At 36.2% G+C, this 20,194-nt stretch overlaps 1 protein-coding gene across 3 annotated transcripts in view; it reads left to right on the top strand.

The window, feature by feature from the left end:
- LOC120318860 (nuclear factor 1 X-type-like) overlaps positions 1–13,971 on the top strand; it is a 122,266-nt gene extending 108,295 nt beyond the window's left edge. For 2 of the 3 annotated variants that reach the window (XM_039366970.1, XM_039366969.1), the window contains exons 3-4: positions 8,909–9,440; positions 10,578–13,970. In XM_039366970.1, the coding sequence (XP_039222904.1) occupies positions 8,909–9,440; positions 10,578–10,780 (735 nt within the window). In that variant the 3' untranslated portion in view covers positions 10,781–13,970. Of the gene's footprint in view, positions 1–7,547; positions 8,371–8,908; positions 9,441–10,577 lie in introns of those variants that run through there. The other variant, XM_039366971.1, reaches the window with a different exon arrangement.
- The last annotated feature ends 6,223 nt before the right edge of the window (positions 13,972–20,194 follow it).

Here is a 20,194-nt window from a genome sequence, read left to right as displayed (position 1 = left end):
TTTCAGATGAACAGGTGTTTCCATGCTCTATTTCTTTCTCTGTCAGCAGCCTGAATGTATCCAACTGGGACAACTCTTTCTTCAGCTTCTCAGTGGCCACTTAAAGGTCAGTTTGCTTTGAAAGTAGCTCCAGAAGGATACAAGTTGAAATGGTCTCTTTTTTGAAGGACATTTGGGAACTGCTTGCTGAGAGTCCAAAGGTTGAATGGTGTGTTGAGCCTGTGCATCAGAAATTATCATGGGGCATAAGGATGTGAGGAATATTTGTGGGAAGCTATTCTTAATTGTACTTTTTTTCTCCATCTCTATGTTTAAATGTACTGTATTTTAGATATTTGGAGTTGTAGATTTGAGTTTACAAACTATCAAAATCATTTGGTCAAAACTGCAACCATGTCTATTTTGCCATATCTGAATATTATTTTAGATTATATTTATGCATTGATTACAGATACCAAGTTGAAATATTAAATAAATGCTTGCTCAGAGATCATAGTACAAACAACATTGAAAGGAAAATTGCTCCTGTTATTTCTGGTGAACAATTATTTGTAGGCAGTTTGTAAAGTATTATTTATTGATAATTAAAATTACATTTATTTTTTATTAAAAATAATTTCAAATGTGTATTAAATGGTTGTATATATTGTTCTTTTTTGGTAAATCTATGTAATCATGTGCATTTTTAAAGCACACTTTCTAATATAAATCTTAATTCTTGTGGTGAAAAAAATAAATACAATACAGCCTTAGAAGTGTCTACTCTTATTAGGATGGAATTATTTTGCTTTTTAAAATGTATTATATTCCTCGCAATAACTTGCAGGTCATATTCACATATGGGTTAGTAGCTTCCCATCCCAGCTATAGCTTCTTAGTAAGACAACCATACTTTTTTCTCTGATGTGCTTGTCTCATCTCAATCTCCTATCTGACTGAAAAAGCAGTTACCATAAATGTTCCAGAGCGTCTAATGAAATTGGCATCAAGAATATGGGAAGCTTTATACAAGTGTTCATTTGTACAACAGTAGATGAAGAGCTCTGTCTGTTCATTTAATTTCATTTGCAATTTTTGGTTGTGGTCTTTGGAAAAATGGCTCTGTTCAAGTCAAACTCTGCCACAAAAACAAAACAAAGGAAACAAACTCTATAATTTCACATACCACAAATTTACACACTGACCTGTTTTAGGCACCGCAGGGAGCTGTCCCCTTTCAATGAATGAATTGTACTTGAATAAATTGTATTTGAATAAAGTACAAATGAATAAGTTGTACTTGAATAAATAATAAATGGGATTGGGGGAGGGTAATGGGCAATAATGAGAACACTTCCTTTCATAAACTTAAGGAGTAAAAAGATAAAACTAAGCAAAAGTAATGATATTTGCCTTTGCTTGCTGATATTTGTTCTTTGTTGCTGCATGCCCAGTATTCTTTCAATATACGTATCTGGGCTTAGACTCAATTCTGTAGAATTTTATATCACTCTAATAATTAATTACTAGTGTTTGTACAATTTTATGTAAACTTCTGGGTAGCTTACTAAGCATAAACATTTAGGATTTTCACCAATACCAAACCTAGTGTACAGGCATTATGAAATGTTTTAAACTTTAGGATTAGTTTGGAATACTCATGTGCTGGAGAGCTAGTATTTAGATCATATTCTTAATTGTGTTGTAGGTATTGTGGATTTATAGGGTCAGTATGAATATACTGTAAATTAATTTTTATAAAATATACTTTTGTTGAGCAGTCTAGCTCTCATGGCAAAAGTTGAACAATTTTATTCAGTACATTTGTAATCAAAGAGACTCTCAATTTTGCATTCTTAATCCAGGTATTGAATGGAAATATGGTTATGTACAGAAGTCAGGACTGGATTAATTACCTGGAAATTAAGAGTCTAATTGTTTTGTCCCTATTGTTAAATTATAAAAAGGAAAAAAGGAAGGACAAATAGATTTTCCTGACTCCTTCAATTTCTTCCATTAAGTCCACTTGCTTGGTTTAATGTTAAATCATGGAACCGCTTATTAAACCTGTATAATTCATTTATCTTTGCCTACTTCTCCTTCTCCTCGTGTCTGTAAGGTGAAATATTGAGATAACTGTTCTTAGTATTTTTATAGCAGGTTCTTGCATAGATTTATGCAATACTGTTCTGTTTCCTTTTGTGCATTGTTTATTTTCTCTACTCAGACAGGGAAAAAATATTTGAATGCAATTCCTCTCTCACTTTTTTGCGTGGGGGGGGATAGAAAATTGAAGGGGGTAGTGAACCATGATTCAAGAGGCTGAGAGAGAACCTCTTTCTTTCACAGCATTAATTAACTCAAGTTCGTTAGGACGTGGAGTCTACTGCAGTTTTCCCTTGTTTGTGCTAAATCAGGTCAGAGAGAGAAAAACTTTTCAAGCAGGCTGTAAGCGTTAGTTCAGAAGAATGAAGAAGCAAAGCAAACTGATATAAGTATATCAATTGATTTTCTTGTATATTATGCCAAAGATGTGAGATGTACATTAATAAATATTTCCTATAGTTGTGGAAATGAATTCTGTTAATATTGGAGAGACATGAGTAGGAGATATTTGATGATTACTTTAAAAGAGGTGAGTTGGCAATTACTGAGAAGCTAGGTTGGTTCATGCGAGCGTCGTGAAATAGACAGAACAATTTTTTTTAAAAAAGAATGCATATTGGGAGACTATTCTGTCTTATTGGTTTAATTGTTCCAATCCATCCATAGTCTCTATTGTGTGTTTGTGTATTTATATAATTTTGCTCCTATATCATGATGTATATTGCAAAATAGTACATATCATAATTCTTTGAAATTATGGAAAGATGTATCCACCTTAAATTTTGTACTCCATCTGGAACCCAGCCAAGATGGACATAAAATCACACAGACTCATTTTTAGCAAAAAAAAAAATTCTCGTTTCTGCACTCTGGGGGGAAAAAAAACGGCAGGAGCAAGCCACAGGCTAATATGTTGTAGATCTCGCTAGCCCTGTGGAGAGTGGAAATTTATGTGCTATTCATTCACTAAGGAAGTAGTTTGCCAGGGTGCTACTGACTGTTTCTATGACAACCCCAGAAAGCTTTACAGTTGATCCTCTTGCTGGAAAAGAGTGAAAGTGAGAAGGAGGGAGGGAGAGAAAGAGAGCCTCCAAAAATGAAAAGGCAAAAATAAACACACACACACACATGGAAAATAGACAAAAAGAGGTGGAAAGTTTTATTTGAAGCAATTAGCTTCTACAGTCCGCTAGATGCTCATTTGGGAGAACTTTGTAGTGAACTCAATATTTACTCCTGAGTAATATATAGAATTTTGATATAAAAGTTCTCCCAGACTTTACAGAATCTCCTACCTCTAGGTCAGCATTCAAAACTATGTTTTTAAATAAACTTTTTCTTAAATGATTCCCTTAAAATTTTTAGTTAATGCAGATAAAAAGTGACAATGCTTTAAATTGGAGTGGCAATGATAAAAAGTTGTTTTGTTTTTGTTTTGATGAAAGGAGGCAGGAAAACTGTTTCAGATATTAGAGCTGACTCTTTGTTTTCCTCTAGTTGATCTATTTTCCTCCAGGGTTTTAGAATGGCTCTTTTTTAAAATATACTCTTTCTTCTTCCCCTTTAATTTATATGTTTCTATTGGTATCATGTATTTTCTAGTTAACTGTAGTTATTGTTTTATTTCTCCTTACTTGCATATTGATTGATCAGATGGAGAATATGATATATACATTTTCTCTTCAGTCATATTATTCCAATTTATTATTTTGCAAGAAACAATAATCTTCTGTACTAGACATCAGTAGAACAACCTCTTGTACATGGTCACTTTTTGTTATTTAATATTGGAAACCAGGGGATGATACAAGGAACTTCACTGATTTGAACAGAAGTTATATAGAAACTATATATGGCAGATTAATTCCATTGTAAGGTTTTTGTGATATTAGGTTATTTCTCTAAAATGGCTGTACCAAAGTATGCATTATCAAAAAATTATGTGGCAAAATCCCTAAATAATAGTAAATGTTTTCTAGTTTGAACAGTCAATAGCTTCCTTTGTAACCACCAAAAGTGGGTGCCGATGCTTGACGATGTTTCCATTGTTTCATTTGCAGCCTCTGTTTCTGTTTCGGTTAAATGACAAATATCCACAGCAATATTCAAACTAACCTGGATGTAGTACTAAAGTAAAAGGTTCACCTTCATCTCTCTCTCTTTTAAAATTAATAAAAATGCTGAATGAAACGTTATGGGTTACCTGTCCAATGTGGAATTCCATATCCATCTTTATCTCTGTAAATCCCATAGAAGTTTGCTACTGATGCAAGATAATGATTAAATCACACTTGTGCTTGATTTAATGTATCAGAAAAGTAAAAAGAGTGCATCAGAATTTTAGCTGTGACCAAGTATCATATTATAGACTGGTATTGTTAGGGCTAGTCAGATCTTACAATCAGTTCAGGTGGTTGATTACATCGAGGTAAAAAATATCGGAAAGGACTTCAGCACTGAATTCAAATCTGGGGTTGTTTGTACTTGTACATGGCCAAAAATTGAATAAAACATGGATATCGGTACTCCTTTTATAAAGGGAAGAAAGGTATTTATACTTATTTGCAGGGTCTCGATCCCTAAAGTTTGTTTTAAAATCTAATTTTGTGCAGTGCCTTTTATAGAGGGAGGAATAGCATATTTCAGTTCCATATCAAATCTTATGCTAAAGAAAAAAATGTATTAGTTACTTAGAAGTTAAAAGAAATATACTACTTTAAAGGAAGCATTCTGTGCATGTAAGAAGTTGGGAGTCTTTGTGTTCCCAAGTAATGAGGAAGTGAGAGTCAAAGAAGTTTTAAATTTCACCAACTTATTTTGAAAATCTTGGGGGGATGGCTAGAGAGGAGAGAGAGGAAAGGGCAGGAGTTCATTTTTCTTTTATCTTCTTTATTCTACTTTCTTATGCTTCAGCTTGCACATACACCCCCTCATGATACAGATGTAGAAAATTAATCTCCAAGCTTTTGTGCCCAGAGAGAACTTTTACACCTCAACTGTCTGCCTGCCTGCCTGTCTGCCTGCTCACCTATAATTTGTGTGATCGAGCAGAAGGAGCAGGTTTAGGTATTTGGTCACAGTCCTTTGATATTTTGTCACTAGGGTCACAAAGAGGTGTGGGGCAGCTTATATTTTTCTCAAGCAAGCAATCTGTTTATGTGTGGTAAGAGGTTGGAGGGTGTCCTGTACCTTGCTTCAATGGACTGGCTAATGCCAGATTTGTGGGTGGACAGAAGTGAGAAGCAGCCATTTGTCCCCCTCCCTCCCCAATTTAAGATGAGCAGGGCAAACCTTCACTTATGATTTGCAAATGTAAATCTGGAGCTCTCATTTGGCCGTCTACTTGGCTGCTGAAAACCTGGCAACAAGGCCTGGAGCTGATAGTGGGCATTAGAAAAGGCTCAGCATAAGTCTGACTTTCATGCCTCTCACTAGTGTGTTTGGTATGTCAGGGTCTGCACTCACACAGGTGCAGTCAAGACTAGAAAAACTCAAGTATGGCAATGCAAAGAGGAATATATATTACCCTTTGGGTCAGTATAAATAGTGCCCTGAATTGTAAATTGTAAATTATTGTTTGCAAAATTGAGCTTCTCTGTTATTATTGCCCTATGAAAAGTTGATAAGGTGCTAAGAGAATGGATGGGCTAAGCCAGGGGAAGGCAACCTTGGCTCTTTTATGAGTTGAAATCCACGAGTCATAAAAGAGCCAAGGTTGCCTACCCCTGGGCTAAGAAAAAGCAAACATGATTCAGTTATAATAAAGTAAAAGTGATTTCCCAGGTCTCTCTTAAATGCTCCCATACTGAAGCAAAAGCTTTGGAAGACTGATTATTATTATAGTCAGTCTGATGTTTATATGGCTTTGGCATTTTTGTCCACCTATCAAATGTTTTCCAAAGATAGGCAGATGTTGTTGTTTAATATTATTAAAGGCATCGTTGCAGACTGTAAGCTGTTTTAAGTATAGCTGCCATTTGCAATTGATTTATAATAAGCCATTATTTCTTTGTTTTCAATCTTTGTATATTTATGACAGTAATTATACTAGTAAATATACTACTAATATACTAGTAAATTTACTACCGGTAGTAGTCTTGAAGATGCTGGTATTATTATTATTATTTGTTGCATAGTCAGTCAAGTGTTTAGATAGGATGTGGCATTTTTATTCACCTATTGAGTCCTTCCTAAAGAACTGGGATAGGCAGATATTGTTTGATGGTGTTAAAGATATCATTGTAGGATGCTTATTAATAATCATAAACATTATTATTGACTTTCCTGCTCATATTTATTATCCTGTTTAAAGCTCTCCATTTTATCTTTTTGATTTCCTCTTCCATTTGTTTAAATCTTACACATTATATTATATTTGTGTATTTTACACATATATAATATATATATTATATTTGTGTATATTACAAAGTATTACAATTTTATTTTTGTTGTCTTTCTTTGTACTATTTTTCTTTTTTCCTAAAGTTCTCTGTCTGAAATTAATTAATACTATTTTTAATCAGCTTTTCTAATGCTCTTTGTTTTAAACTTGCAACATAATCAAAAGTCAGGTAACAAAAAGTGTGTTGCGATAAAATAGCTACTCTTGAAAAAGTTTCAGGATAGTTCCAACTTTGCAATATGGTTAAGTTTTGTCATGTTTGATTTATTGATTTATGGTTAGAAGACAAATAATTTTATCTGGAACCCTGGTCCATTTAAGTAAATCACAAATTGAATGATTGATGGTCAACACTAAAGATTGAAGTTCTTGGCAAATGTTGAGATGAAGTGGCAGAAGGAAGGGGAAATGTGCAGAAAACTCCTATTTTGCTAGAAACAGGACAGACTGACTGGCTGAAATCTGAGGTAGATAATAGGAACTTACAAAGAAATGTATTGGGGCAGGGGATAATGAATTTCCATCACTACTTGAACTAAGAAAAAATAAGCTAAATCTGATCGAATCTTAAAGAGTATTATAGTTGAATAGATCTTTTCCTAGAAATAGTTGGGTCAAGAGGTGCCAGAAGGAGAATAAGATGGAGAGAGAGAAAAAGACAGAACAGCTGCTTTTTATGAGGTCTGGGGGCTGTCTTGGGGGGGGGGTTGGGGTTGGGGTGTATTCTAGGAGATTTATTTATTTAAAATATTTTGCTAGTTGTTTCTAGCCAAAATCTGCGGGCCAATAAAAATGCCATTGCTGCTGGACTTTGCTTGTTAGATACGAACTTGTCGATTTGGCAAATTGTTTTCAGTCTCTTAACTGCACAGTCTCTTTCTCTCTGTGTCTCTCTCTGCCACCCCCTCCCTGATTCCTTCTCTGCCAACCTCCCCCTCCACCTCCCTTTTCCTTTGATGCAGCCATTGGCTGCTTCACGATAGGTCTTCTTGCCAAATAGGTGGATCCTTCTTCTCTCTCTCTCTCTCTCTCTCTCTCTCTCTCTCTCTCTCTCTCTCTCTCTTCTTTTTTTTTTTCTGCTGGCATTGGCAAAGGCAAATGGTTGGGGACCGAGCATGAAAGGAGAAAGCAAGCAAGCCAGAGAGTTTAGGAGGAAAAAGGGAAAGGAAAAAAAGGGGGAAAACAACAACAACAAAATCCCCCATACCCCAGCAGTTGGGTTTTGCCAGCAGCCGATCACAGCTGATCCCAGAGCGGAGTCTGCCCCCTTTCCCCTAGACCTGCGATCACCCCTATTCTCAGGCGGAGGGAGCCACATCTAAGTTGCATCTTTGCATTTCTGCCAACGCTGAGAGAGATTCTTCCCTGGCCTCAGCTTCCCCTGTCTGATTATTTGCTGTTGTCCTTCCTATTTTTAAATTTTGTTTCCTTTCTTCCCTTTATCACTATTATTGCTGTTATTGTTGCTAGTTTTTGTTTTAACAGCCATTTGGCATTTTTAACCTATTTCGTGTATGTGGCACAGGCAGAGTGATACTGATTTATTTCTGTCTTCGGTTGAGGTTTCCCTTCCTAGCTGCCTTCTTTCAGTTTTTAATCCTTCCTTTTTGCTTTCCCTCTCTTTTTATTAAACAAGACTTGAACATTTTGGTGAACAGTTTGTAGTGAAGAATACAGCCAACAATTATTTTCTATTTAATGTAAGAAATATCCAGCACTCTTGTGTGCACTTCCTTCGTACAGTTTTACTTTCCTCCTTTTTCTCCTCTCCTCACCTTCCACCCCGTATACCCACAATATCGTCTGCCTTCTATTCTCTGCAATTCTGAGCCCAGAATTTCTGAATCGGGGGCTTAGCTTCGCCGGGATGAGACAGAGCAATGGTAACTATTTCCATTTTTGACTATTTTTTTTCCTGGATGCTTTTGTTGTAGGGAAATTTTTATTTTTAAAATAAAGTTAGCAGGCCCACTAAAATTATTTCAATTTATAAAGAATATTTAGAGCTTTGGGTTTAGGACAGGGGATCAGAACTGATTTTGTCTTTAATTCCTACATTGCTGAACAAACTTCAGTACTTTTATTTTTAAAGGAAGTGAAATTTTACTTCCACAACTTTAAGCTGATTGATTTTTTTTTTTACATTTCCATACTAATGCATTGCCGAAACAATGTTAATTCTACTGTTTTCTCTCCTTCCCCCCTCCTCAAATTGCTGCTTGTCATCCTTCTTCTAGTATTGTATTTTTTGGCTGGATTAATCGTATTCTGAGTTTGGCTTTATGTGCTCTCACTTTGCTGTTTTTCTCCCCCCCCCCTATAAATTTCACGTTGCGATGCTTCCCCCTCCTGTTTTTCTTATTCTAATGGATTTTTCCTTTCTTTGTTTTGCATCCTTTCTTCTCCCCCTGATCTCCCCAGGATGAATTCCACCCCTTCATTGAAGCTCTCCTTCCTCATGTCCGTGCCTTTTCCTACACATGGTTCAACCTGCAAGCTCGGAAGCGAAAGTACTTTAAGAAGCACGAGAAGCGAATGTCAAAGGATGAGGAACGAGCTGTGAAGGATGAATTACTTGGTGAAAAGCCTGAGATCAAGCAGAAATGGGCATCCCGACTCCTGGCCAAGCTACGCAAGGATATCCGCCCAGAGTTTCGTGAGGACTTTGTCTTGACCATCACGGGCAAGAAAGCACCATGTTGTGTCCTCTCCAATCCAGATCAGAAAGGCAAAATTCGCAGGATTGACTGCCTGAGGCAGGCTGACAAGGTTTGGAGGCTGGACCTAGTTATGGTCATCTTGTTCAAAGGGATCCCCCTTGAAAGTACTGATGGGGAGCGGCTATACAAGTCGCCGCAGTGCTCAAACCCGGGCCTTTGCGTCCAGCCACACCACATTGGAGTCACAATTAAAGAACTGGATCTTTACTTGGCGTATTTTGTTCACACTCCTGGTAGGTCCTATAAATAACCCTGCTCATGGTTTTTGGTTTTTATGTTTAATTTTATAGGCAGTTATTTTTCTCCAAAATTTTGTTTTTCTCTATACCTTTAATTTCAGCCCTAATTAGCAAACTGCTAACTTAAAATGTGCACTAGGGTAAGTCCATCATACTCAATTATTTGAAAAAGTCCTTCTGTCGGGTAGTCTTTCTTGATTTCCTGGTTCTTTTTTACCTGTGATGCCTGTAACTTCTTATGGTAAAGAAAATCTCTTTTGCTGAAAGCTGGGTTTTGGGGGGTGGGTGGGCGGAGGTATACAAAGAATATTTAGGTAAATGTCAATCAGCAAAGAGAAAAGGGTTTTATTAATTAGAAGGCAAATTGAGGAACATTTATTTTGGGGTCAGAATTTTGTTTCTTTGCTTGATTCCCCTCCCCTTCCTAATTTCTTTTGTAGGATCAATTTAATATATCAGCATGCCCGGGGCTTGTAAACTGCAAACGTTCAGATAGGCACTCCTGAACAAATAGTGTGGCAGCTTTAGAGCAATAAATGAATTTTCAATGCCTGCTGTCCCACACAGGAACAAGTTTCTCAGGGGAGAGTTACGTGTGGAAGGGATAGTTTGGAACCCCTTTCTTTTGTTTTAATGGCCTCTTTTTTCAGCTTGACTTTAATGTGTGAGTGTGTAGATGACCACATGTCCCTACTGTATTTAATTTTTATTTGTTTTTCCAGCTCTCTTTTAGTTTTGTTTTCTTGCAATCGAAACAGAAATGCCTGGTTTATTTTGAGCCCTATGTCTAATTTGCTTTAGACTTTGAAATCCAAATTGGATGGCTGCAGAATATTTCTAGATTTATCTTTGCTGTACTCAAAAGGATCTACCCCAAACTTCCCTTCCTCCTTCTGTTGCTTCTGTAGTATTTCTCGCTTCTTTTTCTTTTAAGAGGTCAAGGGTCCAACAATAATCCAGTTTTCCTGGATGCCACTTCCATCTTTGTGACACTTTTTCTTCAACAATGACAAGACTCTTCTGTGTTAAACCCAGTTGTCTACCTTCTGGCCACCTTATGTGTCCCCAACAGTCTGTGTTTCTATAGCTTCAGTCTAATAATATTGTCAGGAGTCTTTTCTCCTTTTTTAGAGTATGCCCACCCAGTGTGTGTCCTGCAGCCTCTGGACAATGTCAGGAGGTTCATCTCAGCGCCTGCGGATGGCATTACTGGCACACTCATATCATCTATTCTGCACAGCTCAGGGCACTTCCAGGCCTGGCAAGTAAAAAAACAACATTCCTGTATTCCTTTTCCTCAAGTGCTTTTCCTTTTCCTTTCTCACTCTAATTAAAGTTACAACAAAACTAGGCCCCCATTACCTTCCCAGCCAGATTCACACCAATCCATTTTAAACACAGAGAATTCCCCTTTCATATCAGAATATGTACGTATTGATTTGTGGCAATTTTACTCCAAGGCATCACACATAAAGTAGATCTTATCATGCTTTCTAAAATTCAGATAAATCATCTGAAAGAGATTATCATTCCATACTCCAAGTCAAATATGGAAAGTTGGGTAAACTCATGAGGGGAATAAAATAAATGACCTCTGACAATTAATCATTTATGTTTTAATGATTAAGTAGTTTTTCCCAGATATTGGCAAATAAGCTGGCAAATCATTTTAAAATGTAATGTGATCCTTAAGCAATTGAATTCCTTGCATTTTTAAGGAAGTATATATGTGTGTATTCACAGTTGGATTGTATAGGCCATATTCTTCACTCTACTCCAATGAAAAGCCCAGGAAGGCCACTTAAGCCTAAAGCTATTTACAGATCAATAGTTTGTATAAGAGTTTGTTTTCTTCCAGTTTTAAATTTCTGTATGCAGATATCATAAGCCATAACAAGATACGGGTGGGTTATGAATATTTGATGGAATTATTAACATGCATGATATTACAGTATTTTGCAAGTCAAGATTCTCTTAACACTGCAAAGTATTTAATCTTTTAAGTGAAATAAAGAAGACTGAGAAAAGGTATGGTGGAACAGAAAATTCAATTCATGCCACTAAATATGGAAAATAGAACTGCTAAAATCCCTTTTACCGGTGGAATAAGCTCTATTTTACAACCTACCAAACTTTAAACAATTGATTCTGTGTTTAGCCTTAGAATCCCAAGTTCTGAATGGTGCCTGCTCCATTATACTGCCTTCTTTTATCCTACCTTTATTACTGTACAGGTCTTAAATAAAGATAGCAATACGTAGCATAGGCAGTAAATCAGACAGATTTTTTACTGATTGCATGCCAACAGTTCCTAATTCTGTGCTTTTCATAATATTTTATTTATTATTTGAGCTTTCTATTTTAAGAAAAATCCTCAAGGAAATTCTTATGGCAAATGCAAGAATGAGATGTTGGATATTTGTAGAGAAAAGTCAGTGTGGGAAATTACTACCACCCCTCCCCTGATTTCCTGTTATATATATGTATATATGTATGTATGTATGCATGTATGCATTTTTCCTGTTACTGGACTAGAAGCAAGTTCAACTGTAGTGGAGAAGGGGAAAACAACTTTGGGACAGACCTGGAAAATCAATGATGCAGGATAGGTTAAACTCACCTTTCTCCTTTTCACCGACCCATCTGTGAACAATACTTGGACTATTTGACTATATATCAAAGTCAATCATCAGATTATTAAGGGGAAAAAAACATGATATACTGTATGGGTTTGGGAACACATGTTGCCAAGGTGGCATAAAGCCCAATTCCAAAAGTGGCAGTATTATCTATCCATGTCTAAATCAAAAATAACACCTTAAGCAATACAAAAACAGGAGCAGTAGTATTAAAAATTGTGGGTCTTTGCTAAGAAAATATGTAAAATGTGTAGAAAATCTTTCCATCATAAAATTTTAATTATTTATTCATGTCTCCTAACTGTAAAAATAATGCATATTTTTAACTTCTTAATCTACATGTTTTTCTTCATGGAATAAATAGTAATGGGACTGGAGAATGATTTTAATTGGGAAAGCGTGATAGTCCCATACAGTTCAGGGTCCTCCCATCGGTACAGCTGATTTCTTTAAGAATAGATGGAAGATTCAGATCTCAGTTTCCAATATCACATCATTAGGTTACAGTATGTGCTGCTCTTTCATTGGTAACTTGTTAATTGTGCACGAGAGAATGAAAAAGGGGACAAGAGGACATCACTCCTATGGCATGGAGGAGAGACTACTATATTTTCTCAGTTGCTTGATCTTAATTGCAGTACATAACTTAGTAAAATAGTGCACTTACTAGAATTTAGAGCAATTTGCTTTTGATTCAGTTAATCTTATTTTTAGAGAGCAATCATGGATAAACCTATCACTTCTACCCCATTTTAAAACCATAACCAAAGTATTTATTTTTACAGATATGGTTTTAAAACCAGTAGGCCAATTCATTTCTCATCCCTGCTATGGGGGCATTGTTTTAGCTTGTTTGGGTATGTCTTGGTGTTATGAAAATTTGTAAAACCCATTTGATGAAAGTTCATTCAATGAAACGCTAACTTATATCATTGTTTTATTACAAGTCATGTTCGTTTCTAAGGAGTTGGTCTATTTCCTTATTTCTTTTAAATTTTAAAACAAGAAGAGAGTCCTCCCTTAGTGAAAGCATGCTTTGTAAATAGTTGGGTCTTTTATTAGATCCAAAAATTAATATTTTTTGCCAAGCACAAATGCCAGATGTATTTCCTATTCTTACCATGTTGGCGTTTTCTTGTCTTCTTCATTTCTTTCTTTTGTTATGAAAAAGACTGCCTTTCCCGCCCTAAAAGTAGAAGGCACAATTTCTTTGGTGCTAGGTTACTTCTTGGCTACAAAACAATCCTCTTTTAATATTTTATATGAATGGTAAACAACATAAAGTTGTCATGCCATTTCCCAAATCATAGGCTGATGGTGAGTTACAAGTTTGACATGGCTAAGGAAGAATAAACCCTAACCTCCACTGGTGAGATTCTAGAGAAAGCTAATGACACTTATTGTTTAGTGTTCAGGAAAATATGAGTATCCTTCTTTCCAGTTAAGTATAGTGGGTAGTATACTGTAGACTGTTTAAACTGTCTGAAGTTTGCCCTGAGAAGTTGTGTTTTTAAGATAGAGAGGTTACTGCTGTGTTTTAGCCTTCGTATTCTAACTATGAAAAATTGAATTAAAATATTACAAATAATATACAGTAATGTACAAAACTAGTACATTATTCACTCCACATATAGTGCATTTGGGGGGGGGTGTAAAATACTGTATCTGATATCACCAGAATGTGATCTTCCTGTCCCCGTTTAAAAAAAAAAGATGTGTAAATTGTGCTTTTAAAGTTGAAGTACAACTTATCAAGAGCTGCATTCACTCTGGAAAGAGGAAGCAAGTAGGAGAATTAAAATTGTAGTAATTCTAGATTGAGCAGGATCAGGGCACCTTAAGATTCCATTCCAAGTTATAATTGTTCTAGTTAAGGGGAAACCAATTTCCCCTTATATTTCCAGTATTAGTGTTAAGTGCTAAGAAGGTGAAGTATCTCTAAAACAGAAAAACAAATGAGTGGTTGAGCAAATTCTGATCTAAATAATGCCACTGATGGAAGGACGGGCATTGTCCTGCTGAATGGTAGTTAACAATTGCATTGTTAGTCTGGTTTCCCGATTTAATTTTAGGGAAGATGTGGAATTATGCAAGTGCTTTCATATTTTGTTACCAAAAGCTTCAAAAAGCGGCCCAGTGTAGTTATGGTAAGAAATGTATACTTCAGAAGCCTTATCAGACACACCAGAATGTAAACGTGAATGGAATAATAGAAGTGTATATCCAATTTGGCTTTTAAAAGGTGCTTTTTTAGAACTAGTAAAGATAATTTGCCTAGATATCATTATGAAGTATAAAAAATAAGTGTGCCCTAAAGACAAAGATAGTTCTGCAATAACAGCTGTCCGAAAAGCTCTTGACCAAAAAGCACATGAAGAAGACAGAAGGGTGAAAGACTTCTAAATTAAGTTCTAGGAAAATGGGAGCGGTGAGATATTTCAACATATGAATACATAATAGAAATACATTAAAAATAATGTTTGAATAACTACAGTATAATTGTGAGTGCTGAATTAAATGCGCTGAACAATATGCTACCTAATTTGAGACGTTTTATGTTGAATAAACTTTTTAATGGTATTGAGAAAATCAATTGCAATCCGTCATTTCCAGGAAAGCTATGTATTTTTCCAAATCGATACAGCAATGGTGTTTGATCAGCTGTGGGTATCCATCCCTTTTGAAATCAGTGGACACTAATATAGACTTATAATCATGGAAATTTAAGTTTGCAAAGAAATAGCTATATCTATTTTTTGAAGTGCAGAATAAAACTAAACAAGTCTACCATCAGGTTTGAATGTGGAGCACATTCCTATAAGAAGGACTGTATAGTAAAGTTGTAAGAAAGGAAGCAAAAGGAAATAAAAAAAGGGAATCAAGTGACACAGAAAGAAATTGGTAATAAATAGTCATAGGTGGATTAGCAGGTACTCTGATGCAGTAGGTTTGATCCATAAAAGCTTAAATATAATAGCATTAGTCAGTCTTATATGTATCACATTTCTCTCTTCCTCTCTTAGCTTTAATATATTAACCTATTTTAAAAACTGTGTCAGTCCCTCAAGTGTAAAAAATTGTTTTCTATTCCTACTGCAAGCAGAGAAAGATTGGCTAGATTAAGTGGGCATCTTTCCCATCCCCCATGCTTTGGGCACATTTTTCTCTGCCCCACCTGTTTTCTGAAGTGCCAGTTCCTGGAAATGCTGCAGCTTGCAGGTCTCCTCCCATAGATCTTGCTCTGCACCAGGCAGAGGTTTGTGAACTTCCATCCAGTTAATTGTGATTGACATCAGGTGCATGATGATATGATCAGGTGCTCCATGATTATCTGCATACTCTCTCTCTCTCTCTCTCTCTCTCTCTCTCTCTCTCTCTCTCTTACACACACACACACACACACACACACAGACATCATGTAGCCTATTTTGGGAAGACTGAAATAAGGTTATAAATCCACCCTTTTTGGTGGCCACCAGTTAGTTAAAATGTAATATAAGTACCTTTAAATTTTATTTCTATCCTTTTGTGGAGACATAACAAGGAACTCACCATTGTGTTAAGTGGTGGCTATGAAGTGAAACTTCTCTTGAGTAAGTACATCAAGTTTCTTTCCTAGACACTATACATCAAGTAAACCAGAGTGCTGCTCTGGTACCATCTTCTGCTATATAGGGTGCTCCTCAGATGTCCCTGCTCACCTTCCACCATTTTTATCTAATCCAATCTGGCCTCCCATTTCATTCCTCCCAAAATTTCAGCAAGCTGATTTATTTGCGGGGTATTCTTTCCCTGCTGAGTAAACTCAATTTTTTATTGAATGCTTTAGCTTAACCCAGAATTATGAAGCAATTCTGGATGGTTATTATAGAGGTTAAAATATACATATTAACTTGCACGTTGTGGGATATGTAGCATGTTTGAGGCAGGGTTGAATGGGGAGGGGCAAGGGGGAGAAAAAAGCCAAGACATCTGGTACAAAAATTCCCCAGGTCTGCTTAATTGCTAAGATTTATCCAGCAAAATTTCTCTTGTTTCTCTGCTGAGCTGTCTGACTTGAAAGGTCCTTTCACGGACCCAGAAGTATAAACACCACACCATAGAAGCCTTATTTTAGTTCTTGTTTGCTTTCATTTTCCAAGGTGGGTGGATGCAGGGAGGGTTGGCTATGTGTGGATTCAGCTCAGCATATTCAGGAGAGCAAGAGAGAGATGAGGCTTCACTGTGAGGGATATAACTTTTTTCCCTTTCTTTCAATGCCGTGTGACCCCTTGACAAGGGGGGAAGCGTGGAGGAATGGTTTACTTTCTCTTCTCTTTCTGCTTCCTCCCACTACTCGCCCCCTCCTGAGTTAGTTCTGGAGGACTTACAACCACCCAGGCTGTGTGGTCAGGCAGAACTGTGATCTGCAGCAAGCAAGGAAAGGATTAACCCCACTCCTATAGTACTGTCCTCTCCCGTGCTAGTCATTCTTCTTAGCCGAACCTACTTCATAGAGTTGTTTGGGGACAAAAATTAAGGAAAGCCTTTTTTGTACATGGCCTGGAGCTCCCAAGAGAAAAGAATTATAAATTATAAATAAACTATAAATTATAAATAAATAAATTATAAATAAACAAATGGACCTGAAATCTGAGTTATGAGGATTAGAGAAGAGAAACAGGGTCTCAGACATCTAGCAACCAAGCTAACAATGTAATTTTGCAAAAAAGGAGGAGCTAATTAGTTTATTATTTTGTTTTGTTTTGCTATAAAGCTGCTTCATTACCATTCATTTAATTATCTAGTTGACCTTATCCTAAGGGAACTGGGCAGACAACAGTTTAATCATTTTAGATGGGATGTAAAATTGTAAGATATGTACTTAAAGTTGCTGACATCTGAGAGAATTAAGTAGAGGAGGTAATGCTGCTTGTCCTACAATGTTAAGATAGAATAGAATAAAGCTGGAAGGGATCTTGGAGGTTTTCTAGTCCAGCCCTCTGCTCAAACAGGAGAACCTATACCATCTCAGATGGGTCCTATGGTTAAAAATGTATTTTAGTATATGACATTCTTATTCCAGATCAATTAGGGATAAAAAGGGATTCCTTTCTAGTGTATCTTGTTGAGATCCTTATTCGTGTAATAATCAGTTTTTGCATCTGTGATGATGGTATAGTTGTACATGTGTCCAGCACAACAATCTTCACAAATTTCAGTTTAAAAAGTCTGAGACTGCTGGGGCCTATTAATAAGTAATAGCATAACTACCTCTTTCCCAGAAGTATGGAGGGACAGCTTGTAGGACCATACAAACCCAGAAAGGCTAGACTGTAATTTATATTGCTTTCATTGAAATGAAAACATTTTAAAAAATAATTTGTGATGATACCCCTTATAGCAATTAAGGGAACTTTTTAACATTTTGGGCTGGTGAAACAGGCATTTAGCTGGCACAGTCTCTTTGTAACTTTAGACATTTGGCTTCATGCGGGGGCTTCAGTAATAGAGATATCCATGTAGTCATGACTTCAAATCATTCCAGATTTAAGACTAAACTCAGGAGACTCGGGAGAAACAGATACTGTACATTTCATAGTTCTACCTCATTCGCATACAAAGAAGAAATGTAGGGAGTGGGGAACCATAATTATAAAATGCTCCTGCTTTTTATTAACATGGTTAATAACCTCAATGGTTCTTATTAAGCTTATACCCTACAATAAAGGACCTGAATACAAGTTGTGTTTTTCCAGGAGTATAGGGACAGGCCACCTGAGGACTAACCCTTTAGAGCCAATCTGGGGATTATGCCTCTGAAATTTAACAGCTAAGTGACTGGATTTTTAATTGACTTACCCTAGTTTTTTTTTTAAAGCAAGTAGAAGAATATGAAAATGTGTAAACTCAAGTTTTTTTATATATAGCAGAAAATCGGTCAGAGATTGGTTTTAAATCTTTAACAATATTAAATATTAAAATAGCAAATATTTTACATTCTACAAACTAGCATGCTATTTTGCTGTGATGTTTCATGTATCTTTAAAAGATGACACCAAAGACCTCAGTTGCCATATTCGCCCAAAAGGAAAAAGATCCTGAATTTAAGATTGTATTCCCTCCCTCCTGAAAGGAAGATCAGGCTGAAAAAAGTTCATATACTTTTATTACTATATTTACAGTGCATCCAGGACAATTCTCCAATTATAAAGGTAAAATATTTTGTGCAAATATAGTCTTCCTTTCAGGTAACTACACTACATGTCATATTCTAGACTTGGGCTCATCTGTCTTCTACTGAATGCTTCAGAAATAAAACTACAGAGCGTGGTGCCTTTTATGTCCAATATATTTAGACTTAATTGCACAAATGTTATGGGAATTCTTTTCCCCTTCCATATTGATGATTGAATTGGAACAAAATATTGGAATATAACATTGGAGTAAATAAAAAAGTAGGAAATCCTAAATTTAAACACTACTATTTTTTTTCTGTCAGACAGAAAAGCGAGTGCTACCACGTCATGATTCTTGAAGAAGAGCAACTGCCATAGGATTATTATTTCAGCACACTCCTATGTGGAATCCAAATTCCAAAAAAGCTTCCCAAATATAAAAGTTCCTTCTGCGGACCCCCTTTAAATCTGGGCATTGTTACAGGAGGGAAATAGGTTTTGACTTGGCTTCTCACTTTGAGACAGCTGTTTTGCATACAGCTTGGAAAAAAATTGAAATCCTTATGTTCATATTAGAAAAATGCGAAGAAAGAAAAAAGAAAGAAGGCAGGCAGGCAGGCAGGCAGGCAGGCAGGCAGTTATCCACTCAGTTTCAGCTGCAAGAAAGGGAATTTTCTTGGGCTGCAGCTTTTTATTACAGTATAATAACAGTAACTGCACCTTTTTAAAGGGTGTGTGTGCACCCTTTTTACAAGGCTGTTCCACTACTTCCATAGGGGTTCAGTGGTTAAACGGAGGGTTGAGATTCCATTCCTTTTGCCTGGCTCTATTTATATAATGCTGGCTCTCCTGAATTTTGTTCGCTTTTTAACTTAACGATTTGCCACTCATCAAATTGTAAGTACCTCTGTTCAAATCAGTGCTAGGTTACTTCTGTACATTTAAGCCCATATACCAGCACTGTTTTTATTATTTGCACTTAATTCCTGCATACTCTGTCTCTCTCACTCAATGGCTCTCTTCCTACGTTTAAAATCCATGATTTGTAACAAACATTTCATACATAAATGGCAGTTTCTTATTAGACCTTTTGAGGCCCCTTTGACTGAATAGAGAATGTTATTCCAGGTTTTCAGGCAATAATATAACTATAACTAGAAATAAAGGAAGTGTACCCCCTCATGCAAGTAGCATCTTCAAAAAGGCCAGTTTGTATACTACAAGAAACAATGACTGAAATCCAATTCTCCCGTTGCGGTTAGTAAACTTGTTGATGCTGCTGTTACTGTGTATGCATCTCTTTAGTCTTTGTACTGCTGTTCAGAAAGATCAGTTGAGACAAATCTCCACCTGAAAAAGTACTGATGAAACAATTGCAGTTTTACAAAGATTGTATTTGATTAGATTAATTGGTTTAATTTTCTATAAGGTAGCTTCATATCTCATAGGGAAATTTGAACTTGTCCTGTGATTCTGCTTAAGGGGAGTTTCTTAGAATATAAATTATCAGTGAGTAGATCCAACCTGTACCTGGTACTGATGGGGAAATATAGATTTATAACTAGACATTCTGCTAGTCAACTAAGCCCATTAAGAATTCTTTCTTCTTTCTAGAGCAGGCAGGTTTTTTTTCTCCAAAAATTGGAAAAGTTGTCAGTATACCACAAATGACTAATTAAAGAGTGTCATGGTAAGAAGCAAATAAAATCATGATTTAATTTACCAAGTGAAGGAAATTTATTTTAAGAATGTGAAATAATGGTTAAAAAAAACAGCTATCCTTTCAATTTCTTCAGCATGTTTGGAGAGCATGCAAATTCCCTAAAGTTAAAGCAGGGACATTTATTTTATTTTTTCTTTTGGGGGGGTTGGGGAGGAGTGGGGGAGGCCAAGAACCACAGAAGGATGAGGCAGCTCCACACTTACATTGTAGACAGAGCAACCAGGATTT

The sequence above is a fragment of the Crotalus tigris genome, unplaced genomic scaffold (genome assembly GCF_016545835.1).
Source record: "Crotalus tigris isolate CLP2741 ecotype Arizona unplaced genomic scaffold, ASM1654583v1 scf7180000020503.524756, whole genome shotgun sequence".
Taxonomy (NCBI): Eukaryota; Metazoa; Chordata; class Lepidosauria; order Squamata; family Viperidae; genus Crotalus; species Crotalus tigris.
Note: the sequence above shows the minus strand (reverse complement) of the source record. Positions and strands in the feature narration are given on the sequence as shown.